The sequence below is a fragment of the Labeo rohita genome, chromosome 7 (genome assembly GCF_022985175.1).
Source record: "Labeo rohita strain BAU-BD-2019 chromosome 7, IGBB_LRoh.1.0, whole genome shotgun sequence".
Taxonomy (NCBI): domain Eukaryota; kingdom Metazoa; phylum Chordata; class Actinopteri; order Cypriniformes; family Cyprinidae; genus Labeo; species Labeo rohita.
The window spans coordinates 19,461,395-19,488,650 of NC_066875.1; the positions used below are offsets into that span (position 1 = coordinate 19,461,395).

Below are 27,256 nucleotides of genomic sequence, written 5' to 3' on the forward strand. Positions count from 1 at the left end.
TGAATTTAGCAGGCCCGTGTCAAAAGCTCTGTCCTTTCGATTTTATTGCATAAACATGCACTGAACAAGAAAATGTTATGATTTAGTTGAAAGAAATCTAGGAAACAAATTTAACTCAGAAATTCAGAGTATATTTCATAAATATTTATGGCAAGGATATTGAAATAAACATTTTTAAGTAGGAAGACTTTAGTATAACATACTCTAATATTCTTACTAACTAAATTATGAAAACATTAACAAAATGAAAATGAAAACAGAAAATATAAAAATGAAAACTAATTCAAACTATTAATATAACCTGTAATAGCATCTCAATTATATTAAAATAAATTAAATAAAAATGGAAAAAATATATAGACTTTCAGAAAAAAAAAATTAAATGATAAAAAAACAAAACAACAAAATTATGAAAACATTAACAAAAATGAAAATGAAAACATAAAATATAAAAATGAAAACTAATTCAAACTATTAATAAAAACCACAATAACATCTCAATAATACTAAAAACAAAATTAATACAAATTGAACAAATATATAGACATTCATAAAAAAGTCAAATGATAAAAAACAAAAACAACATTACGAAAACGTTAACGAAAATTAAAATAACAGAAAATATAAAAATGAAAACTGATTCAAACTAATAATAAAAACTATAGCATCTCAATGATACTAAAAAAACTGAAAAAATATATATAGATATTATGAAAAATTAAATTATAAAAAAACAAAAATGACTATAAAAAAACATTAACAAACATTAAAATAAAAAAACAGAAAATATAATAATGAAAACTAATTTAAACTATTAATAACTATAATATCATCTTAATGATACAAAAAATGGAATAAAAATAGAAAAATATGATAATAATAAAAAAAAAGCAAAAACAAAAGCACAACAAAATTATGAAAATGTTAACTAAATGAAATTAAAAACAAAACAGAAAATATAAAAATTTTATATTTATATAATTTTAACTATTAATAAAAACTATAATAACATCTAAGTGACACTAAAAAATGCAACCTATCCCACAAAATGTTCTTCATAATGAAGTAGACGTTTTACCATGTCTAGAGGAATAACATCTTGGAAACATATATAATATGTATGCAGCAATTAAGATGATTAAAATGAATAAACATTTATAGAATAACTGTTTTGTTTTATTTCCATTTGCTCACACAGTGACATTGACATTAGCTGAATTTTATTATTATTGTTGTTGTTTTTATTGTTATTATTTTTACATTGATTAATACTGCTTGACCTGAGCAAGCAGCTGTCCTCCTGGCGGCCTGTCAACCATTTGATGTCAATAGGCCTTTTGTTCCTCATTCTTAATCCTACCACTCCACACACACTGTGTCCACTTCTCTGGGCATAACTGTGTCCCATATTATGTAAACAACAAAGGGTGACTGAGGTTGTGTTTGAAAAACTTTTACCACTTGCAGTTTCCCTCTCTGCGGCTGAGTCAACACTGAGTTTAGTACGAGAGCGTACTTTCAGAGCCGTACAGGCAATGAAGCAATATGCACAGTTCTGATCTCGTACATGTATGGTTACATTTAGGCTGCTTTATTTATCATCCCATATGGCCCGGTTTTTTTAAAGCGACAGAAAGTGCACAGCATGGAGCGTCTGAATAATGCAAACTGTACCGTCCTCTTAAGTCCAGAGAGAGTGTGTTGTGCAGTTGTGGAAAGAACAGGAGCTGACAGGCCCATACAGGAGGGAGGGTCATTATGAAATATTCATCTTTCTTAGAGGCTGAGACAGACTTTAGTAGATGTGATGGACAGCTGCGTACTGCCCAGTCCCTTGCTGTATTTAAGTCTGAAATGTGCAGACTTTTCTAGTGATTCCAAGTAATTGTCCTCATTGTCTCACAAGAGTACACAAAAGTATATATGAGGTGATATGAGTGTAAATGCAATGGGAGTGTATATGCAACTATGAAAGTTAGTCTTCCTCACAACATTTTTACATTTTTGGAATACCAATTGATAATGGCCCAAGCTAACAGCAAAACATGTGATCATTTTTTATTATAAAACCTTTTACCTTTGCTCTCATACTTATGTAGTAAGTAAATCTTAACGTATGTATACGCACTGGCCCACTTAAGCTCCGTCATGCACGCCCCTTATCCAGCCCTTAACAGTCCCATGCATCACTGAATCACTCCCCCGACTTCTGTTTAATATTTGATGAGATCAGTTCCTCTTGACTGGTTTTTCTGTGTTTCTGTAGTTCTACTTTGCAGTCTGTGCTGTGCGAGAGGTTTAAAATGGCTATATGAAGTTTTGCTTGCGCCACCAGAAAAGTGGGTCTCAAACGCTGTTTGTGCATGATGGCAAGTCTTAAAAAAGCCTTGCCGATGGTGACCGCCCCCCTAAAATCAAGTTTCAATACTTTATTGCTGCAAAAACTTTAATTTGTGTGCTCGTAGACTTTATGATAGCGCCATATTGAATTTTACGCAGGTGAAAACAAGACTGTGAGGAGTGTTCAATGTCTAGTCAAGTCACCTTTATTTATATAACGCTTTATACAATACAGATTGGGTCTAAAGCAGCTTTGGAGTGTTAAACAGGAAAATAGTGTGCCGGTTATGTAAGACGACAACAGTAAACACTAATTTCTCAAACACTTTCAGTTAAAGTCAGTTCATCACTGATTGTACAGCTTAGTTCAGTTTAAATAGTGTCTGTCTAATTAAGTTGACAATATTGCCAGAAATCAAGTGTCCCCAACTAAACAAGCCAAAGGCAACAGTGGTAAGGAACCAAAACTCCATTGGTGACAGAAATAGAGAAGAAAACCTTGGGAGAAACCAGGCTCAGTTGGGGACCAGATGAAACCAGCATGATTGCAGCAGAAGTAAGACTGAACAGAGGATTTGTCTGGTTCTTGTGGTCTAGTTAGCTGTCTAGTTAACAAGTCTCAGGATAGCACCTCTAGGCAACAGCTGGAGACTGGCAGCTAAAGGCTGACCTGGGAAGGCAGCTCAAATTCCTAGAAACCATCGCCACGACCACGCTTAGGCCTGACATGGTCTTATTTTTAGAATCATCAAGGCAGGTGATTCTACTGGAATTAACTGTGCCCAGAGAAGACTGGATGGAAGAGGGGTTTCAACCAAGTGTGCCACACAAGTCTTGAAAAGTGAAGCCAAAACGTTTTGATCGCCCCAGGTGGCTGGTCCCAGTATAGGTCATAAACCCCGCCCCCTCTCCATGTAATCTAATGGGACATGAGGCAAACTAAATAATTAAATTTCACTTCAAATAATTGTTTTCCAAAAATGTTTTTTGTTATTTTATGTAGTTTTTATCACTCTGATCTAAGTTCAAGTGTTCTTTTTTTTTTTTTTTTTTAAATAAGTTTCGTTAGTTGGATTTAGTTATGTGATGCTATAAAAAAAACAGGAGCGTGACAACATGATTGACAGCTGAGATTGACAGATTCTCTGAGTGAACTGAGGATCTTCAGGAAGAGATTAGGTTTTTATTTACCTTATTTTAACACAATCTTTTTGTATGGTAATAAGCAGACAAAAAATGGAGCAGTCAGGCTAATTAGGGGCATTTGCTTGCAGTTGACTCTGCAGGAGTGTGAGCGGGATGCGGCTCCACTTTGCTCCCTACTGCGCAGACTCAGGTACCGAGTTATCTACTGCGCAGACTGTGTTCTCAAATCAGCGCAATATGTCCACATCTTATTGGGGCATTGGCGGCTTCACTTTTCTTAAATGGAAGAGAGTGAAGGTGTGTTGTCCATCTTTTTTTGCAGTGCATGGTTTGAACAGAAAAGTGACAAGTATGAGGAGTTAGCAGGCGAATGCTGTAACGGGATGGAAGACCGATGGGCTCCCCGGTTAAGGGTAATCAGCACAGAGATCTCTCTCAGCGAGTACCAGCTGCCAGCACAGCATGCAATCCCATTTGTTAAGGCTGGAGAAAAACCATCAGGGAACAGGAACTAAGTGGGTTGGCTTACTGACAGCAGCTCGAGATTGGCAGCTAAAGGTTGACCACAAATTTCTTTACTACAACCATGCTTAGGCCTGACACGGTCCTATTTTCAAAATCATCAAGGCAGGTGGTTCTACTGGAATTGACTGTGCCCTTGGATGACTGGATGGAAGAGGCATCTGAACAGAAGAGGGCCAAGTACGAGGAGTTGGCAGGCGAATGCCGTAACAGGGGACGGAAGACCTGCTGCCTCGCCACCGAGGTTGGCTGCTGAGGTTTTGTGGGACAGGAGTTATGCAGGGCCCTCATGCTCTTGGGATTCAGGGGACTGTACAAGAACGTAGCCCTCAGGAACATCATGGATGCTGCTGAGAAGGCATCAAGATGACTGATCAAAAGTGGCGATCTGTGGACTACACAAGCTACCTTGTACTCCTGGCTGGGTTGCCTGGCTGACAGTGTATAATGTTGAAAGACCTAAAACACCTGATGATCCCAGGTTACAGGTTAGCTCTGTGTGTTTTGAAAGCAGTTCAAGCAGGCAAAGAAGGAGTATAAATCTCCTACGCAGAAGCATAGCGGTCGACTCACCTGTACTCAAGACGAGATTGATAAATACCTCAGCATCAGTTACCAGAGTTAGAGACCAGTACTTTGGACCATGTAGCACGTTGATAACCCCACCAGAACCCAGTATGAAATTTAACTGCAAGGATTCAACCCTGAGAGAGGTTCAGGAGGTTGTCAAACATGCAGAGGGTGCAGACATGCAGAGGGTGCAGACATGCAGAGGGTGTCTGGATTCCTAAGGAGAAGAACTCAATAACATAGAGCAGTTCAGGGTCATTTCACTCCTCAGTGTGGAAGGGAAGATATTTTTTAGTACTGTTGCCCAATGCATGACAGAGTACTCCTGCAGAATAAATACTTTGAAAGCTGGGATCCTGAAAGTGCCAGGCTGCATTGAGCACACAGGAGTTATCACCCAGTTAATCCAGGACACTCGAGAAGGTGACGGCGATCTGGCAGTGCTGTGGCTCGACCTTGCCATGGCTTAGATCAGGGACCTCATTTTGAACTATTATAGCTGCTTTAATTTGAGTGTCACCTCTGGATCAACAACATCTGTATTTCATAGGCTGGAGAAAGGAATAATCACAAGGTGTTCACCTTAGTTATGAATATGCCAGTTAAATCAGCAGAGGCGGAATGCTGAGGCCCACTTACCAGGTCAGTTGTGTAAGAGTTGCACACCTGGATTGCTGCAGTGGACAAGTCAGGGCTTCCAAGGAAGTTTAAAGCCAGGATTTATCAGCATTGCATTCTGCTGCGATTCCTCTGGCCACTGCTTGTTTATGACATCCCCTTAACCATTGTTGAGAGCTTTGAGAGGAAGATCAGCCACTCTCTATGTAGGTGGTTGGGTTTCCCTCGCAGTATCACCAGCATAGTATTATACAGAAGGAAGAACAAGCTACAACTCCCCTTCAGTAGCCTGTCGGAGGAGTTCATGGTTTCCCGAGCCAGAGAGGTGATGCTGTAAAGAGAATCCACTGATGCCAAAGTTCCCTCAGCTGGCATCAAAGTGAGGACTGGTAGGAAGTGAAAGGCCCATGAGGCAGTCGACCAGGCTGAGGTGTGGCTGCGGCACAGTGTGCTGGTGGGGACAGTGGCGTCAGGATGCGCAGGGCTTGGCTCTAAACATAAAACTTGACATGACAAGGCCTCAGAAAAGGACAGGCATCAACTGGTCCAGGAATAAATCTCAGCAGGAGTGGAGGAAAGACAAATTAGTGGAATGGTGGGGACATGACAACCAGGGTCATGGACTCAATGGAAACAAGCGATGGACTGAAAGATCTTGAGGACTGAGTCGTGGAAAGCGGAACCATACCAGATCCAGTTCCTTATCCAATCAGTCTACAATATCCTCCCCAGTCCAAACAACCTCTTCTCCTGGGGCCTGAAAGACACCCCTGCATGCCTCCTACACCAAAATAGAGGATCCCTGGAGCACATATTAAGCTGCTGCCACAATCAGGTGCTAAGGGCAATCACTGGAACTATCAGCACAGGGGTCTCTTTCAGCAAGCACCAGCAGCCAGCAGAGCGCACAATCCTATTTGTTAAGGCTGGAGAGAAACCATCAGGGAGCAGGAACTCAGCAGGTGGACTCGAGACTGGCAGCTAAAGGTTGACCTGTGAAGTCAGCTCAAATTCCCAGAAACCATCGTCATGACTGCGCTTAGGCCTGACATGGTCCAATTTTCAGAATCATCAAGACAAGTGGTTCTACTGGAATTGACTGTGCCCTTGGATGACTGGATGGAAGAGGCGTCTGAACAGAAGAGGGTCAAGTATGAGGAGTTGGCAGGCGAATACCGTAACAGTAGATGGAAGACCGGCTGCCTCCCCATCAAGGTTGGCTGCCGAGGTTTTGCCGGACAGTCATGATGCAGGGTCCTCAAGCACTTAGGAATCAGGGGACTGCACAAGAATAAAGCCTTCAGGAACATCATGGATGCTGCTGAGAAGGAATCAAGATGGTTGATCAAGAAGGGGTAATCCGTGGACTACACAAGCTACCGACACAAGTCAGGGATTGATCATCCCTGGCTGGGTCACCTGTGTGATGGTGTATGATGATGAAAGACCCGAAAGACCAGATGACCCCAGGTTACATCACTGATGATGTGTCTAGGGTGCACCTGGAAGGTGTGTCAAAATCTATACATTAAAATAACACAAATTTTGTCGAATCTTAGAATAGCACACTTCCAAAACACTTCTGGAGAACTGGTTAGAGTTTATATTCTGGTGCATTTTGTCATGCAGACTCAAATTGTCCTTAATTTTTTAGCTTGTTCCTCAAAATATTGTCCATTATACTACTGGCCCTTTAAATGAAAGTTGGAAAAAAGGAAATTACATCAAATCAAATGGCTGATGTATTTTCTTTGGAGGGAAAACAACTGGGGAAGATGAGTAACAGCTTCCGTTTTGTTAATTTATTTGTCTGTCTGTTAACTTATTTATCTTTCCAGTCTAACTTAATGAACTTATACATGCCCACCCTGTTAAGGGGCATATGAAAAAAAGTAAATAGAAAGTCTTATTTGTAAAAGTAGCATTAAAAAAAAAAACACAAAAAAAAAACATTCAAATCTTTATTTGACAAACCTGTGTTTTTCTGTTTTTTTTTTTGTTTTTTTTGGCTCAGACTTAGTGTAATTACAGATTAGGTCTAACCCTAACACATTTAATGTACATTTTACAGCAATTTTTCAAGTTCAAGAATAGTGTATTTAAACTTTATTACATTTTACATAATGTATGTTTTACGTATTGTTTCCATCACAACCAAGATCAAACTAAATTGTATTGTAATTAGCTGTATATCTCCCAAGAAGTGTCTATACATTTAATTCATAAATCTTCTAAATTGTTGTTGATTTGTCTCTAACAGGGTGGACATTTTTTTTCTCATTGAATTTGTGTCATGATTGTTTACATTTATATATATTATATAAGAATAATTATGATAGAGAGATGTCTAAAAGGCACCGAATACTAGGAATGACCCTGTTCACATTTGTCTGAATACACAGTAGCTCACGTTTGCTTCTCTCAGTACGAGCTAAGACCAATTATTTGAGATCGAGCTCTGAAGAGCCTCATTGGGAGTTTGCTGTAATTTGTCCTGTTTGGCAGCCAGTCTAGGCACAAGGAACAAGGCCAAATTTTGATGTTCCCATCCAGTTTCCAGAATATTTACTATTTCAGTTCTTGGTTTTTACATTATAGTCTTCATGAAATGTTCCTTATTTAACAAAGAGTTTGGCTGAGATTATATTCCCTAAATGCATGGAATGTTTATGTAAGACTGCGTCAAAATGCCAGACTTCCATGGTATCAGATCCCAATTTGTCTCTCTGGGAATGTGTTGCCCTTTGTTTTAACAGCATAACCTTTCATGTGCATTTTCCAAATTTAAACAGGAAACATGGGATCACTTGTGAAAATATGAGGGAGGACATAAAAAAAATAGCTCTTGAATCAAGAAGATATAGTAAAACTTTAACATGTGAACAAAAGGGAAAAAAACAAACTATTTTTAAATATGCTCTAATTGCTTGAAACCAGCAAAAACATTAGTTATAATTTGTGGGTGTCTTCACAGAATTGCTTGCTTTTATAGAAGAAAGGACAGATGGCAATAGACAGAGGAAATGACAGATTAACACGAGAGCTTTTGTCAACTCTGACTTGGCAGTCCTAAAGAATACAGATTCATGAGTAAGCTAAAGGGCATACTAATATCCTATGGTCACAAGGTCTCATAGCTTCAAGAAGCAAAAGAGGCCATCAAGAAGTAAACAGGAAATACGCTGTATTGATGCAAGCAGCACTTAGCATTATTATGTTTGTGTTTATTTTATCCAGCTTTGCATCAACAGTTATTCAAGAGATTCTACGCCAATGGTTTGTTTTTATAGTGGCAAAAATGTCCCTGACCATGAGGCAATGAACTGTGGTGACTTTGTGTTTTAAGTGTTTGCTGTCTAAAATGGACTAGTAGGAAGGTTTCCTGAGACTGAGAACTGTTCGATTTCAAAATGGGCATCAAGCTGATGTTACAATGAAGAGACATGGTGACCAATGAATGTGTGTACTGTCTACTTAGTGAAAACCAGTATTTCCAGAGTATCCCCTTAAAGGGATAGTTAACACAAAAATGAAAATTCTGTCTTTAATTTCTCACCGTCATGTTGTTCCAAACCTGTAAGACCTTTGTTCATCTTCAAAACACAAATTAAGATATTTTTGATGAAATCCAAGAGCTTTCTGACCCTGCATAGACAGCAACACAACTACCACATTCAAGGGTCAGAAAGGTAGTAAAGACATTTTTAAAATAGTCCATGTGACATCAGTGGTTCAACCGTAATGTTATGATACTATGAGAATACTTTTTTGTGCATTTTTGGGCCTTGAACGTGGTAGTTGCTTTTTTGTCTATGCAGGGAAAACTGGGCATCATTCACTGAACACCTAAGAATCAGACACTACCAGACTTTAAAGTTGTCCTGAACACAACAAACTGTGTGTTCTACAATTGGCTCAAAATGGATGGAATCATAAACTGAAGCTAAAAAATAAAATCGGTGTCTGTGCCTATCATATGCTATGTAATTTTCTGTTACATTTGCAGACTCACTCTGACTTTCGACAACTAGCAGCTAACCCAGACTGTAAACTGGGGCAAAAACCAAAAATACAAAAGTTGTGTAGTGTATTCCACTCTTTACATCAATGCAATCCTGCAAATTTGATTCGTATATGTGGACTATTAATATGAATGCATCACTGAGGATCATCACTCACAACGTGAATCAAAATCGAAAAAACTCTCAATGACGTCATCAGTTATGCACATCTAAACTAATAAAGCCTTTCCAAAAGAAATATTTTTCCTCAATCAGACTTGAACTTCTCTTCTGAGCTGAAAGAAGGAGCGCTGGAGTAAATGGTGGATACGCAGTGAGGCACAGAGGACACAGGGAACACAAGCTAAGTGCTGTGGAGCTCTATGACGCTGATGCGATGGGACGGGGCCAGTGAGGCGTAAGGAGGAGGAGTGAGGATTGAGGTGGCTTTTGGGACAATGGGCCTGCTCTTCTCCAATAAAACATGAAGGCCACATCACAGCATTCTGGCCCCACTGTACATGCTTTGTGTTGGGGAGTGCACCACTAACAAGGAGATGACACGAAATGGGATGTCGATTAACAATATGCCGAGAATTTGCAGGGATTATCTATACCTGTCGTTTTTACGATACTATGTACTTGTTTCATTGATTTATTAGGAGCCTAAATGTGTTTAAAACCATTGGTTTGAATGTCACTTTGCAATGCAACGTGTCAGATGAATGCCAGCACCCTTCTGGCTATGGCATGTCTGCACTCAGCCAATCTGTACACTTGTCATTCTTTAAGAGCCTGGCACTGATATGTCTATCAGTCTGTCTACTGTATAATCATCTTTGGCTCTGTGTACTTCTGTGCTCTGTTTAACTTATTTTTAAACCCCTGAGAACAAGACAAGAGGGATAGGTTACTATTAGAATGAGTGTTAATGGAAAAACTGACATCAGGGTGACCGGCCTTTCATTTGATGTTGTTGGTAAATGTTTTTCCAAACTATCTGTTAGTACATTAAAGCTTTAAACACATCCTGTATAACCGAATTAAGCAGTTACTATAAGACAAGCCCTCAAACAAACTGCAAGTCTGTGTATAAACATCTGTAGGATTTATAAATAGTTCATAGTTCCCTTATGTACAATGGAATTAGAGAGGCCTGGCAAGAAAGAATTTGTCTATATTTAGACAGATTGTACAAAACAACACTAGGTCAATCATGACAAAAAAAAAAAACAACATGTTCTCAACCCCCACCTCAGCCCGCCGGCTTCAACAAACTCTTTTACTTTGTGCGACTACACAATGTCAGGAAACGGGACAGAAGACCAGTCGAAGGTGCAAACGGTCTAACATAAAATTTATGAGCTTTACAGTACAGACCCATTTTTAATAGACAGTTCCCTGTATTGTGTGCGTCTCGCCTTGTTTAAAAGGAACAGACAAGTAGCTTTCCTTTTAAACAGATGTTCCCATAATTAAGTGCACTCAAATGTCAGGGATATTTTTAGAATAGCTCAGTTTTTCAACAAACAAATAGAGGATGTATAGGCTACACCCTGACCCTTTCACAACTGCCTCCCATAAAGAAAGTTGGTTTTACAAAGTTTTTACATCTCTTGGGTAAACGAATTAATATGCCATTTCTCTCTTTTATTTATTTACTCCCCTCCCTCCCCCTGATACAGTTGATATGAGATGTCTCCAATAATAAAATGAGCTGTTCCAATTGGTCCGTACTTTCCCATGAAGGCGATGATTCACTAATAGAGGGGTTGGCTTATCCACCAGCTGCAACGCCGCTCTCAAGCCTGCCCCATCTCACTTGATGACCTAATTGGCGAGCAGGTCAACTATGGAACAGGTTTTACCCATGAGCTCTGCTTGCTTTGAAATTTAACATTTAAAACGAGGTAAATGTGAGGTGGCACCGCCATTTCTCTTTTTTCTCTTCCCCACCACGCACTGCACTTCTTTTCACCGAGTCACCTTCGCGTCTTCAGTTCACCTGACACTTTTGACACGACCTCAGTGTTCCTGCACAAGTTCTGCTGAGTCCCGCACGGATCGCCTTCAGGGTCCAGTCGCACTTTAGGACGCGGAAAAAAACGAAACTTCTGCCGGTCCTTCTGGGTGTCTCAAGTTTACGCACAAGATGAGTATCAAGTCTGACTCCGAGCCAAACAACAACGTCTCTATTGAAGAGGAGGTGAGAGTTCGTCACTGTGAAGAAGTCACTGAGGTGCTGTAATTTGTTTATGTCGATGTAAATTTGTTTCAAACTTTTGAAGTGTGAACGGGACCCTCAGCGTCTCTCTGTAAAGTTTTTTTTGCTTTCAGGGAAGAGTAAGGAAATAGTCACTCAAGAGAATTAAAAGACTGTAATGTGAAGTTCATAATTCAGGATGAAAATGAATTGTTTTCCGTTAAATTAATGACCACGCATTTATCTTTTTGTTGAGTGGTATGTTAATCGCGTTTCCTTTAAACATTCAGGGGGTTAAATTGCGCCATGTGTTAAGTTTGTTTGTCTTATTGTTTCCTTTTTGGCCAAGGTTTTAATGATTCGAATACTTACTTGTTTAAGTACTTGTTTGGAAGCATCTCAGTCGATGTAGTGATTTAGTTTGTTGTCTCAAACTGTCACGTAAACAGGCGCAAATCACCAAATTGTTTGAAATTGGCTTCAGCGTCACTGACACTGAATGTTTTCCTAAAATTTTGTACTAGTCATAATGCAGCACGGTGTAATGATTTAGTGGTTTCTTCATAAACTATGCTTTTTAAAAATACAAACCTAAATGGGGGGAAAAAAGCAAATGCAGTTTAAAATAGTTTAGCCTATAATGTAAACCGAAATCAACCTTTAAAATATTCTTCAGTTAGCAGTTTAAAAAAAAAAAAAAAAAAAAAAAACTGGTTGTTGTTGTTTTTTTAAAACTTGATCCATAGTACAGCAAAAACAGTAAAATTGTAAAAATATTTTTACCACTTAAAATAAGTTTTCAATTTGAATACATTTAAAAATGTAATTTATTCCTGTGAGTTCACAGCTGGATTTTTAGCATCATTACTCCAGTCACATGATCCTTCAGAAATCATTCTAATATTCTGATAATTTACTGCTAAAAAAAAAAAATATTACGTTGATAACAGTTGAGTAGTGTTTTTATTTATTTATTTATTTATTTATTTTATTTAATGTTTTTGATGAATAGAAAGTTCAGAAGAACATTTATCTGAAATACAAGTCTTTTACAACGTTATAAATGCATTTATCATCACTTTTGATCAGTTTAAAGCATCCTTGCTAAGTAAAAGTGTTAATTTCTATAGTTTCTTAGATAAATGCTGATCTTTGTTCTTCAAAGAATCCTTAAATGTACTGTTAAATATTGATGATTATGGTAATAATAATAATAATAATAATAATAATAATAATAATAATAATAATAATAATAATAATAATAATGACAACAACAAATGTTTATAACAGCAAATCGGCATATTAGAATGATTTCTGAAGGATCATGTAACAATGGAGACTGGAGTAATGATGCTGAAAATTTAGCTTTAATCACAGGAATAAATTACGTTTTAAAATATTCAAGTTGAAAGCAGTTATTTTAAATAGTAAACATATTTCACAAATTTCCGCATTTGTCGTATTTTGGAATAAAGAAATAAATGTAGGCTTGGTGAGCAAAAATAAAAAAAACATTAAAAAAATCTTCCTGTTCAGAAATGTTTGACTGGTAGTGTATACACACACACAATATTTACTGTTTTTTTTTTTTTTTTTTTTTTAATGGACACTGCTGCTATTGCACAACTTCAAAAACTATTTTGGATTGTGGATGTCAATATCACTTGCAGCTGTTGGTCAGTTAACGTTCCTAAACAACATGAAGCAGCTTATTTATTTAAATTAGACTTTGATATACGATTATTGGAATGTACAGGTGAAGCGCAGCAATAAGGTGTAGAGGTGAGGGGTTATGGAGCTGTGGTTGAGAGCTGAGGAATGGTGTTGCACTGTCGGGGTTGTTGCTATGGGTCAGAGGAAGGAAGTGCTGTCACGCTGTGCGATGTTGTCCATCGCTGTTCCACTGGCAGCCCATTGTGGCTTTGAACCTCCCACCAAGTCAAAGCGAGTGGATGCGCATTTGTTTATTCCTGTAGCTAAATGTGGCCATAATAAACGCATTTGTCTTGAATCTTGTTAGGCTTTTTAAAACACAGTTCCTGTCTTTTTGTATTTTTCAGTTGTCATTTTCTTTTATTTTTATTAAATTCATGCTGGCTTAGTGTTCCAAAGGGTTCCTTAATAACTTATTTCTTTATATCCTTTTGTGTTATCTAGTATTTTTTTTTTTTTTTTCCACATATTTAAGATATATTAGGTATTTGATTTATTTCTTGTCTTTTACAGGTACGAACTCTATTTGTCAGTGGTCTGCCAACAGATATCAAACCTCGTGAGCTCTATCTGCTTTTTCGACCATTTAAGGTAAAAACAGATGTTTTAAATAGTAAATCTCATTGACGGTGTTTAGTCAAAACTCCGCTACCTCCCTTAGGTCAAAGCTCCTAATTATTATGGTCACCCAAGCAACAGTCAGAAATTCTCACTGAAACAATGAATTAACTGAAGGGGAATAATCAAGTTTATAAACCTGAGTGTTAGAAGTGTAAGAGTTGGAATAACGTTTAACAGCAGAGATGTTAAGCTCCAGTCACACAGGTTGGCAGTGCAGTAAAGTGCATCCTCTGTAAATGTCTCTATCTGACAGTGTTGGCCTCTTATGGGGAGTGCAGCAGGAATTTCTTCCTTTTCAAGCATGTGACTACATTGCTGCTAATTGGATTTCTTTTCCTTTTCAGGGTTATGAGGGTTCACTTATCAAGTTAACATCAAAGCAGGTGAGACATTGTTGGATATTACAGCTGACCAGGCCTGTGTGTTATTCAGAACATGTACTTTTCCACTTGTGCTGCAGTCATGCTTATTTTGTTTTTGTTTTTTTTCTGAGCTTGTAAACCTAAATTAAGGACTGCATGGTGATTTAATCATTTAAGATTTTTGAATAATAATTAAAAATTACATATCATGTCTTGTGTGTTTTTGATAAGTGATGCTGTAGCCATTGATTTTTGCTTTCTTTTTTTCCAGCCTGTTGGGTTTGTAACCTTTGATAGTCGTTCTGGCGCTGAAGCGGCAAAAAATGCATTAAACGTAAGAAATCAGCCATCCATAAGCAATGGCTTGAATTATTAAAACTCTGTCAAATGATTTCCAGCTAGGTTCACACTTGGTGTGGTTTAGGTGCGTTGTCTACTGTATATACATTACGAACATACCTTTTCTACTTGCAATTTCTACAACAGATGACCATAGCTTGCATCCATTCCACTATTAATCTTAAAACATGGTGAGCTTATGGTGTCCCATATTAATTATATAAGTTGGTCTGTTGCAGCACATCACAAATAAGTGCATATTTCCACTCTACAGTAGACTAGCATTAATGTTTTCCTTGTCTTTAGCGTGTAATATTTGTTCACTTCTGTTTAGGCAACCACTAGCTTTGCTGTTGAGTCACTAGTAGAAGCGTTCACTGCATGTGGGCACCAGCTTAAGACGCACTGCACATTTGTACCAGGGTCTGGGAGGCACAACCCATCCCCATTACTCTGTCCCCCTCCCCCCCTTGTGTCTCCAGGGGGTTCGATTTGACCCTGAAAACCCGCAGACCCTCCGGTTAGAGTTTGCTAAGGCCAACACGAAGATGGCAAAGAGTAAGCTGATGGGCACTCCGAATCCCACAAATATCCACCCAGCTCTAGGAGCGCACTTCATAGCACGGGACCCATGTAAGTTTATGGCCGACACGGTAGTTCTCACACTGCAGAGACAGACAGGCACACACTGTGTAGATCTAGAGTATATCTAGAATAGGAAAATGCGAGAAGAAACTAATCCACCTCCACATGCATGTGTCATTAGCAAATGGCCTTTTCTGTTCTCTGATTTCTATTACACAAGTTGAGCATTAGCACTTCACATCTCATTCAACCTCTCTTCTGTTCCAAGCCAAGTCACAGAAATTACCAGAGGTCACACAGGTATCAGTATTTAGTTTCTGCCTCTTTTTGCTCATTTGAAAGACTTTTGGAGTGTGAGGGTCTCTGACTTCAACAATTTGTCAAACATCTTGTTTGATTTTTGAAGTGGTTATTTCAGTCATGTCTGACATACTGAGCTGGCGTGAGCCTGAGGTGATGGTTTGTTATGCTTATTCCCATCCTCAGATGACTTGACAGGGGCAGCATTGATCCCAGCATCCCCAGAGGCCTGGTCTCCTTACCCCCTCTATACCCCGGAGCTCAGTCCCGGCCTGCCCCACACAGCCTTCACCTACCCAGCAGCGGCCGCTGCCGCAGCAGCTGCGCTTCATGCTCAGGTGTGGCCATCTTTACCTTTCTTTTTCTGAATTTAATGTTTTTGTTGTGGTGGTGGTGTGTGTGTGTGTGTTTTTATTTTTTTTTTTTTTTTTTTTTGCCTTCTCATTTTATTTATTTGTTTTAAAAATTTTTATCTTTTCCACTTTTATTACCTCCCTTATCTATAGCGAATCAGCATATTAGAATGATTTCTGAAGGATCATGTGACACTGAAGGCTGGTGTAATGATGCTGAAAATTTAGCTTTGATCACAGGAATAAAGTTGAATTTTAAAATCTATTTAAATGGAAAGCATTTATTAACTTAAATAGTGAAAACCATTTCAAAATGTTATAGTTTTTGCTGTATGTTGGATCAAATAAATGCAGGCCTAGTGAGCAGAAGGGATTTCTTTTAAAAAAAAATAATAATAATAAATAAATAAATAAAAATTCAGTTTTGAAATCAGAGGAATAAATTACAAAATTACGTTTTAAAATGTATTTAAATGGAAAATTATTATTTTTGGATTATTATTTTAATGCAGGCTTGGTGAACAGAAGAGACTTCTTTTAAAAAAAAAAAAAAAAAAAAAAAAAAAAAAAAAAAACACAAATCTTACTGTTCAAAAACTGTTGACTGGTAGTGTGTATATAAAAATACATGTGTATGTGTGTTGGGTTTTTTTTTTTTTTTTTTTTTTTTGGTGCTGTAAGTCTTTGTTAGATCTTTTAATGCACACTAATGAATATTTGTTAGAAATGTGAATAGAAAAGTGAGTGTTCTTTCTGGTTAATAAGACCTATCATGGCAAGCGTAATTCAAATCATTTGAACCAAGTCTTTAAACCATTAGGCTTTGGTTGCATTATTTACCCATTTGACAAGCTCCTGAAGATGTAATACAATTTGTGTGCCAGTAATCTTTAAGCCATGTTTGTCGTTACATGAATGAGTGACTTCTGTGCTCAATGCTAACTTGTTTTCCTATCCCAGATAAGTAGAGGCTATCTAAATGTCAAGTGAAGGCTAATGGTTCTGGCACTGAAGTTATTATAATTAAGTATTCATAGAAAGCAATTGACAGCTGTGACTGCTTGGGTCTCATGCTAATAATTTGTGAAGATTTCCTTGGCTCTGTACATGCAGTCTAAAGGTGTTAATTTATATTTGTTGCTGCTTTTTTTTTATCTTTAAATTTTTGTTTATTTATTTTTAGATGCGCTGGTATCCTTCCACATCAGACTCATCCCAGCCTGGATGGAAATCACGGCAGTTCTGTTAAAATATAGTAAGGCAATTCTTTTACCTCTCTCATCCAGTGTGATTTATATAATGGTGTTTTGCATGTCTTGTTTAATTTAATAAGAATCATCTTGGTAACTGCTTTTTTCTTTTTTCTTTTCAGATTTCTTTCTTCAAATGGCGTCTTCCAGCTCCTGTTTAAAATCAGTCCAGTTCATTTGAACTTTTGGTTTTTGGCTGCATTAACTCCTTTGGAATTAGGCCATGAAGAGATGAAATTGAGTTTGTGTTGCTCATTGAGTAAACTGAGCTTATATTGAAGTAACTGCCAACAGCGCAAAAATATGAGAGGCATATAGATGGTACAGTAGACCTTAGCAGTTCTTAGTGGATGAGTCCCTTGAACTTATGTCCCTTTTTTTTTTTTTTTTTTTTTTTTGTATTGAAGAAAAAGTAGTTTCTTAAATTCTTCATTTATTCATTTGAGACTGGCTCTGGGTCTAAGTAAAATGAGACAATCAACTGAAGCTGACATTGAGCATGTTAGTTTTGGCATGAAGTGTAGCTCTGTGCGTCATTGTAGTATGTTTGTTGCTTCCATGACCGGTGTAACCCTGTTCATTTTGTCTAGTGTTTGGTAGCTTGGTCATTGAAGTTGCTTATGTTATGTACAAAACTGTGGCCAACCTATTTTGGGTAATGTGATGTCCAGACAGCCAGATGGTTTCCCCTGCTATAGTTTCCACTGTAACACATCACAGAGGGTCTGATGACTTTACAAAATGAGACAATCTCAATCTAGTGTTTGTGTCTGGAGAGAGAAGTGTTTGTGCAATTGAAATAAGTAATCTCTATAAGTTATTGGTAACTCTTTCTTTGTGTTTCTGTTTTTGTATCATTGTCCTTTATAGCAGTTTCAGAGGTTAAGTTGTAATTTTTTGGTTTTTGACTGTGTCAGTGTGGCACAAAACTAACCGTATATGGACAGCAAATGTGCTGCTAACATGAAATTGCTGTTTCAAGTTAATACTCTGAATATAAAGATATGCTACAATGGTGCATGGTTTTAATGTGGGTATAGTAATGGATAATTCAGACATTAGAAATGTATTTGTAAAAAAAAAAAAAAAAGAGTTTGGTGTACAAAAATACTACTGTATGATATAGTATTAAAATGAGAATGCATTAATATGCCTTGTCTACTTTTGTTGAACTGCACTACAGTTGTTAATTTCAGTAACTTGCCTGGGTACATCATGCACAGTTGAAGTCAAAAGGATACATACACCTTGCAGAATCTGCAAAATGTTAATTATTTTAACAAAATGAGAAGGATTATACAAAATGAATAATGCTGGGGGGTGTGTGTGGGTTTTTTTTTTTTTTTTTTTTTTTTTTTTTTTTTTTTTAGATAAGACATTTATATATAGTCCACAAGAGTAATAGATGAATTTATAAAAATGACCCCGTTCAAAAAGTTCACATACACTTGATTCTTAATACTGTGGTGTTATGAGTCCTTTGTCCTGAACAGTTAAACTGCCTGCTGTTTTAAAAAAAAAAAAAAAAAATCCTTCAGGTCCCACAAATTCTGTTGCTTTTCAGCATTTTTGTGTATTTGAATCCTTTCCAACTATGACTTTGAGATCCATCTTTTCACACTGAGGACAACTGAGGGACTCGTATGCAACTATTACAGAAGGTTCAAACACTCACTGTTGTGTCAGAAGAAAAAACTGCACTTTTGAAAAAACTTTTGAACAGAATGAAGATTTGTACATTTTTCTTATTTTGCCTAAATAGAAGGGATCATTTAAAGACTTCACCTAAAAAATGTTATTCACCCTCATGTTTTCAAATCTGCATGCCGTTCTTCCATGTAGCACAAAAAGAGAGGTTAGGCAGAATGTCAAGGACTGAGGGCTTCACTTTCAGTTGCTGTTTTTTCCATGCAAAAATAAATAAATAAATAAAAGAGACTCTTATTCTGCCCAGCATATCATATTGTGTCACTAAAGAACGTCAGCAGGTTTACAACAACATGAACAGTGTTTACTTTTGATGTGAACCATTCTTTACCTGCATACGGTTAGAAACAAATAATGTAAGTGCTGCCCCCTGGAGGAAATTAGTCGGTAATTTGTTTTAAATAGGCTAAATGTTCTGAAAGTTGCTACTGAGCACTCTAGCACTGTGCCTGTTGAACACACTTGTATTTAAAGTATTATAGAAGTCTTTATTTCCAAAATGTGTAATTGTCTTTGAAAAAGACCTAATTTATAAATGCTGCTCTCCAAGGTCCTGATTTCTGTCAATAAAATAAATTCGTGTGACGTGATACATTTCAAGTATGCTGCACTCGCACTGAACAATTTAGATAATAGCAAAATAAGTCATTTAATTTATTTTTAAATCTAAATAGTCTCTCCGAAGGCTCTAAACTACACAACACGACATACGCCACGACTAACTATAATATGAATACGAAGAATTACCTCGTATGAGAAAATGAAACTCAGACGGGAAGCAGAAATATTGTAATAATGATATTATAATATAAATAATTTGGGGGCATTTGAAAGAAAAGTAACCGTAAACTAGATTTTGACGTCATCGTAAAGTGCCCGCCCCTCATGAATAATATCAATTTGTAATCTGTGATTGGTCACTCAAGAGAAGAGCAGGATCCCAGGAGTGACAGAGGTGCTTGACCCGAGCACAGGTGTTGTAAATTAGGCCAAATTTACTTCGAAAGGTTTAAGTAGACTTTAGGAGAATTAAATAGGGTGTTGTTTTCGATAATTTTGGTTGATAGTTCTACCATGGCGTTTTCTCTGGTAAGTTTTGGTGTCAGTTTGTAGTTGAATCTTGCGTTTTGTTTTTAAAGCGTCTTTATATTTGTGTGAGCGTGTGAAATGTATCGTTTGTGTTTGTTTGGCCTACGTTTTCTGTCTCAATAAAATTGTGGGGCTATTTGGAAGTTAAAAAAAAGTGTTCCTCTTTTGTTGAGCATGCAGAAATGCTAGCTGTTACGATATCCTGTATCTGTCATCAGTAATGGTTGTTTAGAGTGAGGTAGGGGTCCATTAATATAGTTGCCATTGATTGTGCTTGTCCAGTGTAATCACTGGTTGCGTTGTTCAATTTAATAGCATTCATGGCAAACTAACCTATAGGCACAGTGTTCCTTATCACTCTAGTGAAAATAGATTAGAATTATTTTTTTGTTTTATTTAAAATCTAATGGAATCCTAAAATGGAACATAAAATGGTGAGGAAGGGGGGCAAAGAAACAATCCGGCCTATGTTTTACCATTTTTGTGATGTATATCTGTTTTGTTCTGACAGAGTGACAATCCCAGACTACTTAACTGCCTGGATTCTGACATTCCAGCCCTGTCTACATGCAGCAATGCAGACACGTTTTCCAGAATGAACACCATGCTGGGAAACTCACTGGATCTGAGCGGTGTTTGCACAACTCCCACTGCCAAATGCAAGCGAGACCCTTTTAATGGTAAACCATAATTTGTGTACAAGGAGATGCACTTTTTAATTGATTCAAGTATACAATTCCTTAATATATGCGCAGACACAATAACAATACAGAGCTGTAATCTTTTCATCCCAGTTGTTTTTGTTTTTTTTTTCCGCTTCCTATGTTCATGTGCATCTGCTGCATTGCTGTTTGTCCCTTCAGCTTTGGCCTTGCAATTGAGCATCATGTGCACAGATAATCATTACAGCACCGGTCATGCAATGTCATGCAGGCGAGACGGAGGATGCTGAATCAGGGCTGGAGCAAGCATTTGGGTGCAGTCCAGCTCTGCATGAGCAGCCCAGATTGCTCATTCTTCAGCTACTTAGCCAATAGCAACAGTCCTGCGATTCACTGGAGTTTTCTATCTCTTAGCCTGCAGCTAGCGGCGAACTAACTCTCTCTCCCTGCCACCTCGAACAGGAGTCTGAGCCAGAGGTGGGAGGGGGGTGCTGCCTCTTTGCAGGAGAATTTGTCAGGAATGCTCGGTGGTGTGGCATCAGAGGAGGCCAGGGACTGATGTCATTAGCAAGGGGCTGTGAGGGCAGCAGCGCCTGGGTCACATGCAGGGTGGGTCGTCTCTGCAGAGACAGCTGCTCCTGTGCAGTTTAGCCAGGCGGAGGGAGGCGAGCCGTGATTTATCAGAGTCTAGGGAGCCAATGCTTTCTCGAATGTGCATGCCTTTTATTCCCACTGCTGATGCTGAGTCGCCAAAAAGTGTTTTTTTATTTCTGGACGTTGTTAACAGATCGTCCCGACTCGGACCTGTCTGCGGTCCGGAGCAGGATGCTTTTTCCCAGCGGTGGCCAGGACTCATCCAGGGGTCTGCCTGACGTCAATAACTGGGGTCTGGGCCTACAGTCCCTCAGCCTGTCTGACTGGGAGAGACCGTGGAGCAGCCATGACACCGATCCCTCTGCACAGACCAACACAGCCTCACGTGAGTCGAATGAATAGTGTTAAAACAACCATATGATATTGACGTAATGTTACGTGACCATTGACGTAACACTGTCATTTATGCAATACTCCTTTAATGTTAATCTTAATGTTTTCAGAAAACTAGTTTTGAAACGGAGTTTGTTTATTCTGGTATCTCTTTCTGGATCTTTGAGAGCCTTGTCCTGACTAGTGCATGTTTAAGCTGTTCTCACTTGGCCGGTAACTGTGAGTCAGAGCATTTTGTTGACTATATAGTCACAGATTCTCAGCCTGCCTCATGTGCTGGTCATTCTTATTAGTAGTGCTGCAATAAGAAAGCTGTCCATTTCAGCTGTTGTTTTTGGGTCTTGAATTGTTCATTTTGTTTTGGGAGTTTATTAATGTTACTTTTTATAAACCCATATTTGTTCAGTGCAAGGGATTTTGGGGACTCCCAGCCAGCTCACCAACAAGCTTCCGAGCTTCTCAGAGTCCTCCATTGGTGCCTCAGACTTCCTAGAAAAATTTCCCGGCATGGCACGCTTGAACTCTCAATCTTTCCTGGACTCCCACTCCATTAGCCCTGTGGACTCTGAGACCAGCGGCTTCAGCTCTGGTTCTGATCACCTCTCGGACCTGCTGGTAAGTGGTTGTAAAATCATGTTCTATGTAGCCTGGTTTCTTTTTGTTGTTTTTGTTAAAAAAAAAAAAAAAGCTCTATAAACTATAGCCTTTAGCTTCTGCTAACTGTCATACACGTTCACGAGAGTTGCGTTGCAGTGGATGACATGGCGCAAGCCCTGGTGAGAACATGCTAGTATCTTGAGAACCAAGTTTTCACCTAGCAATCCAGACAGCGGAGTGTGGAATGGTGTTTTAATGAGGGTAGCCTACTTTGGTCATTGTAAGTTCTTATTGGAAAAACTTTTCTTTCTTGCCTTTTGCAGTCTTCCTTGAGAATCACTCCATCTGTGCCATTCCTCATGTCCAGTATGCAAAGAGATCCTCTCAAGCTAGCTCTGGGCTCTCGTTTGGACCACAGCAGCTCACCTCTCACCCCGCCACCCAGTGCCACCCCAACTGGTGGTCTGTCCCATCGCTGGCCTGGTGCCTCCATCTGGCCCAACTGGGACCTTATGAAGACTCCTGAGAGCCCCTTCAGCATTGAAAGAGAGGCCTGGCTTCACAGACAGGCAGCTTGTATGGCATTCATATTCCCCCACCCCTTCACCCTCCCACTGAAACCACTGAATCTTCCTTAACTTGCCTTGAATGGATTTGCTCAACCCTGATTCTGCTGTTCATTGTACAGTTTTTAAGCAATACATGGTGCAGGTGTATTGCTCTTGTTGTGCTCATTTTGTGAATGTGTTCCACAGCAATCAATGAAGCTACCTTCACATGGAGTGGACAGTTGCCCCCCAGACACTACCAAAATCCCATTTACTCCTGCAAGGTCTTTTTAGGAGGCGTTCCCTGGGACATCACTGAAGGTAGAAGAAAGTCTTGTCCTTATGAAAACTAAGTTCGTAACCTGTATGCACTGAATACTCCTTGCTAATTCTGTGTGAACTTTGCATTGATGCAACAAATACTTAAAATGGTAGTCTGCTGTATTAAATTATTTATTGGCGTTTTAAGTGGTTAAAAGGCAAATATGGACCATTTTGTGCAATTTGCTGCATGGTCTCCACTTTTTACTGTGTGTAGTATGTGTGCTGTTTATCCGATTCTGATTTTCACAATTTACACTAACATTTAAAAGTTTGTGGTCTGTAAAGATGCATTAAATTTATCAAGTGACAAAAGAATTTGTTATAAGAGATTCCGTTGAAATGCTTTGTTTTTCTCATGACTCTTAATTTAAAAAAAAAAAAAAAAAGCCTTTGTCACTTCTACAAAATTAACTTTTCAACATTGGTTCTTAAGCAGTAAATGTTTTCTGAAGCATCATGTGACCTGAAAGGCTGGTGTAATGGCTGCTAAAAATTCATTTTTGCCGTCACAGGAATAAATTCATCTTAAAATGGATAAAATAAAACTTGTTTTTTGTATGAACTCTTGGTTTGTCACCTGACGATCTCTAAGCTGCACCACTAGGTGCTCTAATATAGAATGGTTAAATTAGTAGTTAAATAGTAGTTATTTCATATTACCGTTATTGTATGTAATCAGTTTAATCTTGGTGAACATGAGACTCTTCAGAAACCTAAATCTTACTAATTCCAGATATGCCATAGCCCTGTTTGCTTCTAGACTAATGGCTTTTCTATTTCTGTCCCCAGCTGGTTTGATAAATACTTTTAAATGCTATGGCCCTCTGAGTGTGGAGTGGCCGGGTAAGGATGGCAAGCACCCTCGCTGCCCTCCGAAAGGTAATATGCCCAAAGGTAATGCTGAAAGGGTAGGAAACTTATTTTATTACAGCACTGTGGTGGGATGGTGCGGATAATGGCATTCAACTACTTGGTGACTACAGAAACCCTTCCTTCGTACACGTGGTGGTATTTGATTCTGAGAATTAAGTTTTAAACTTTTGAAGAGGTTCATACCCAAATTTGTTTTGTTTTTTTTTTTTTTTTTTTTTTTTTTTGTGTAATCCACATTTGGGAAGATGGCAGTAAGATTGTTGAATTTGGTAATCTTTTGGTCATGTGACTTTTCTCCCCTAGGTTACGTGTACTTGGTGTTTGAATCGGACAAGTCTGTGCGTGCCTTGCTACAGGACTGCACTGAGGACCTGCTCCATCCTGAGGGCTACAGCGAGTATTACTTCAAAATGTCCAGCAGAAGGATGCGCTGCAAAGATGTAAGATGGGCTTTAAGGGCAGATTTGGTGTCATTTGGACATGCAGAAAAATATTGACCTGCTTCCAGGATAATCTTGCATTTTAATTGGCTCTAAATCTGCATGTATGATTTGTACTTCAAGATTTTGTTTCTTAATCTTAAAAGTCTGAGAAATACTCCCCTGTCTTTATTTGGACCCTCAGGCACAGGTGATCCCTTGGGTGATTTCAGACAGTAACTATGTGAGTTGCCCCTCTCAGAGGCTGGACCCTAGGAACACTGTGTTTGTAGGAGCTCTGCATGGCATGCTCAACGCTGAGGCCCTGGCCAGCATCATGAACGATCTGTTTGGAGGGGTTGTGTATGCGGGCATCGACACGGACAAGCACAAGTACCCCATTGGTGAGAATAATTTTTTTTTTATTTTATTATTTATTTATTTTTTTTTAATTGATTTAATAACGGTTACTTTTTGATACTGGGGTTTATTTTTTTATTTATTTATTTATTTATTTTACCCCCCCCCTCTCCCAGGATCTGGACGTGTAACCTTTAACAACCAGCGCAGTTATCTGAAAGCTGTGAGTGCTGCATTTGTTGAGATAAAGACGCCCAAATTTACGAAGAAGGTAAAGTGGAACTTTGAAACCCATTTGTTTTACACAGTTATGGGTCATATACACATCAAGTTCAGAGTCTATATGTGACCCTGGACCACAAAACCATAAGGGTCAATTATGCATCATCTAAAAGCTGGATAAATAAGCTTTCCATGTATGGTTTGTTAGGATAGGGCAATATTTGGTGGAGATAAAACTATTTGAAAATGTGGAATCTGAGGGTGCAGAAAAAAATCAAAATATTGAGGAAATACTTATGCATATTACTAATCCAATGAAGTTTTGATATTTACGGTAGGAAATGCACTATCTTCATGGAACAGGATCTCTACTGAATATCCTGATGTTTGGCATGAAGGAAAACTCAATTTTGACCCATACAATGTTTTGTTTAGCTATTGCTACAAATATACCCATGCTACGTAAGAATAGTTTTGTGGCCCAGGGTCACACATGGTCTCACATGGTCCCTTGAGTTCAGGTGGCACTTCATTTGCTGACGTCTGCCTGGCAGTGAGATTAGCATTTCTAGTATTATGATGGTATGCCACTCCATACATCTTATTTGTCTTTATGGGAATGGTCTTCTTCCTCTAGGTTCAGATTGACCCATACTTGGAGGATGCCATCTGTCAATCATGCAGTCGTGAGCCTGGGCCATTCTTTTGCAGGGACAAGGTGAGGTTTTTATTAACCCCTCCCCCCAACTTCATTTCAACAGAGTGCTGTATAATGAACGTCTCTTCCTCTCTCTTTCCACAGACCTGCTTCAAATACTACTGTCGCTCCTGCTGGCATAGACAGCACTCCATGGACATCCTCAGTAACCACCGCCCTCTGATGCGAAACCAGAAGAAGCGGGACGCCAACTGAAACCACGCATGGCAGCACGATGCCTCAGCCTGGATGTCCATTGCGCCTGCTCCCCTCGGGGAACCGCTCCAGAGTTGGCCCCCCCTTCAAAAGGCCCTCCCAGGAGTTGGGGCATGGGGAAACACTGTAGAAAGTTCACTGTTGCACTTTCTTTTTAGTTTGGCTTGTTCACTTTGGCACTGTACACAGTGAGAGATGGGTTAGCTGGGGCCCATGGATGGGAAGACCCAGAGTTTTTGAACCAAGTTGAGATTCAGGCCATGGTTGAAGGGTGTTTTTTTGTTTTTTTTTTTTTTTTTTTTTTTTTTTTTTTTTTTCCCCCCCCTTTTATATAGGTTGCTATTTTGTTTTGGTAAATCATTCTAAAGTCTCATTGTTTAACAGATGGAAGCCATACAGTGCCTTTAATTGGTTTTCCCTTTCCACACTAGCTGCTTTTTTCTGGCACTTTTTTTGCCAGTGTTTTTTACTTTTTTGAGATGCAACTACAAAAGCCAGATTTTCATCATGACATTTTTCACAGTTTTAGTTTTCATAAATTTTTACATGAAACAGTTTTAAGGTATGGCATGGAAAAGGTTGAATAGCAATCTACCTGGCGGATTTTTAATTTTGCGCATTTTTTTTTCTTTTTGTTTTCCCTCCATGTTTTTGGAGTGCATATTTGCCTTATCAGTGTTCTGTTTGGTAGAACAAGAGGTTTGCGCATAACCCTGCAGATCTATTTGCCAATCCAGTTCAATTTCAGTGCGTGCCTCCACTAGGCATTGCTTTTACTGCTCTCGATCAGATTTCAAACCAACTTGATGTATTAATCCTGAAATGAGAATGGCCATCGACTGCACGTAGTTTTATTGCACTTTTTAATTTGCACTTTGTAAAGGGGTAGGTTTTTAATCACTTATAATTATACATCAGCAGGTGTTGTGGGTGTGAGCCCAAATGGCTGCTTGTGGAATTTAAAACCATAGACTTCCCTTGAATGTACCAAGAGCCTTAGCAGACTAAATGCAAATGTCACTTTAATCATCCTCTGCTGAATGTCTGAATGGTTAACATTACTTTCAGAACTAAGACTGTCTTCTCTTTTCTCACCATATGCATTCCATGCAGAGCTATTTCCCAAGCTCCTCTGTCATTCTACCTCATTGTTGTCTGCCAAGTTTGCTTACAAAGGTGAAGTTTGAATTTTTGACTGGGCACAATAAAGGTGTTTAAGCATTACTCGTGCTGTGTGACTCTTATTTATTTTTATATACTTTTATTATATATAAATACTTTTTTTTTTTTTTTATTTTTTTTATTTATTTTTTTTTTTTTTTAAATGTTCAAGTTTTAAATTTTGCACGTTCAAACATTACTTATTACAATGTTGAAGTTGTTACAACATAAAATTGAGCCTTTTTAATGAGTTTCACATCAGTTACTCCAAGTATCAGTTTTGAAAACGGTTTTGCTGTTTTGAGCAAAAAGTTTTACCTTTTTAAGTTGTAGTTTAAATGCAGCCTCAAATGGCTCGATTACAGCTGAGGAAGAAGGGTCTTATCTAGCGAAACAATGGTGGTGTTTTTTTTTTTTTTATTATTTTTTTTTTTTTAATAAAATGACAATTTAGTTTCTTAACCTCAAATG

At 38.4% G+C, this 27,256-nt stretch overlaps 2 protein-coding genes and 1 pseudogene across 4 annotated transcripts; all 3 read left to right on the forward strand.

The window, feature by feature from the left end:
• Positions 1-4,072: 4,072 nt before the first annotated feature.
• Positions 4,073-6,555, forward strand: LOC127168821 (uncharacterized; annotated as a pseudogene).
• Positions 6,556-10,944: 4,389 nt separating this feature from the next.
• Positions 10,945-17,324, forward strand: rbpms2b (RNA binding protein, mRNA processing factor 2b). 2 transcript variants are annotated; one of them, XM_051115821.1, is made up of 8 exons: positions 10,945-11,436; positions 13,627-13,704; positions 14,079-14,117; positions 14,368-14,430; positions 14,918-15,068; positions 15,507-15,658; positions 16,857-16,928; positions 17,046-17,324. In XM_051115821.1, exons 1-7 carry the CDS (start codon positions 11,350-11,352, stop codon positions 16,920-16,922), a joined length of 636 nt encoding a protein of 211 aa, XP_050971778.1. In that variant the 5' UTR covers positions 10,945-11,349; the 3' UTR covers positions 16,923-16,928; positions 17,046-17,324. The 2 variants fall into 2 exon arrangements, with proteins under 2 accessions (XP_050971778.1, XP_050971779.1); XM_051115822.1 differs by having other exon boundaries at positions 10,950-11,403.
• A 2,252-nt stretch (positions 17,325-19,576) lies between these two features.
• On the forward strand, positions 19,577-26,848 carry cpeb1b (cytoplasmic polyadenylation element binding protein 1b). Of its 2 annotated transcripts, none has more exons than XM_051116189.1 (12): positions 19,577-19,719; positions 20,231-20,399; positions 21,169-21,360; positions 21,775-21,983; positions 22,289-22,541; positions 22,721-22,834; positions 23,627-23,731; positions 24,014-24,150; positions 24,335-24,533; positions 24,666-24,760; positions 25,349-25,429; positions 25,514-26,848. In XM_051116189.1, the coding sequence occupies exons 1-12, from the start codon at positions 19,705-19,707 to the stop codon at positions 25,622-25,624; spliced, it is 1,680 nt and encodes a 559-aa protein (XP_050972146.1). In that variant the 5' UTR covers positions 19,577-19,704; the 3' UTR covers positions 25,625-26,848. The 2 variants fall into 2 exon arrangements, with proteins under 2 accessions (XP_050972146.1, XP_050972147.1); XM_051116190.1 differs by having other exon boundaries at positions 23,627-23,716.
• Positions 26,849-27,256: the final 408 nt, after the last annotated feature.

Bases quoted from the DNA above. Each gene is read 5' to 3' on its own strand.
- cpeb1b (XM_051116189.1), top strand. The intron at 22,835-23,626 runs GTAGAAGAAAGT...TTCTGTCCCCAG, and splicing joins TCCCTGGGACATCACTGAAG to CTGGTTTGATAAATACTTTT. The intron at 24,534-24,665 runs GTGAGAATAATT...CCCCTCTCCCAG, and splicing joins CAAGCACAAGTACCCCATTG to GATCTGGACGTGTAACCTTT.
- rbpms2b (XM_051115821.1), top strand. From the start codon at position 11,350: ATGAGTATCAAGTCTGACTCCGAGCCAAACAACAACGTCTCTATTGAA. The intron at 14,118-14,367 runs GTGAGACATTGT...CTTTTTTTCCAG, and splicing joins TCAAGTTAACATCAAAGCAG to CCTGTTGGGTTTGTAACCTT. The intron at 15,069-15,506 runs GTAAGTTTATGG...TCCCATCCTCAG, and splicing joins CTTCATAGCACGGGACCCAT to ATGACTTGACAGGGGCAGCA.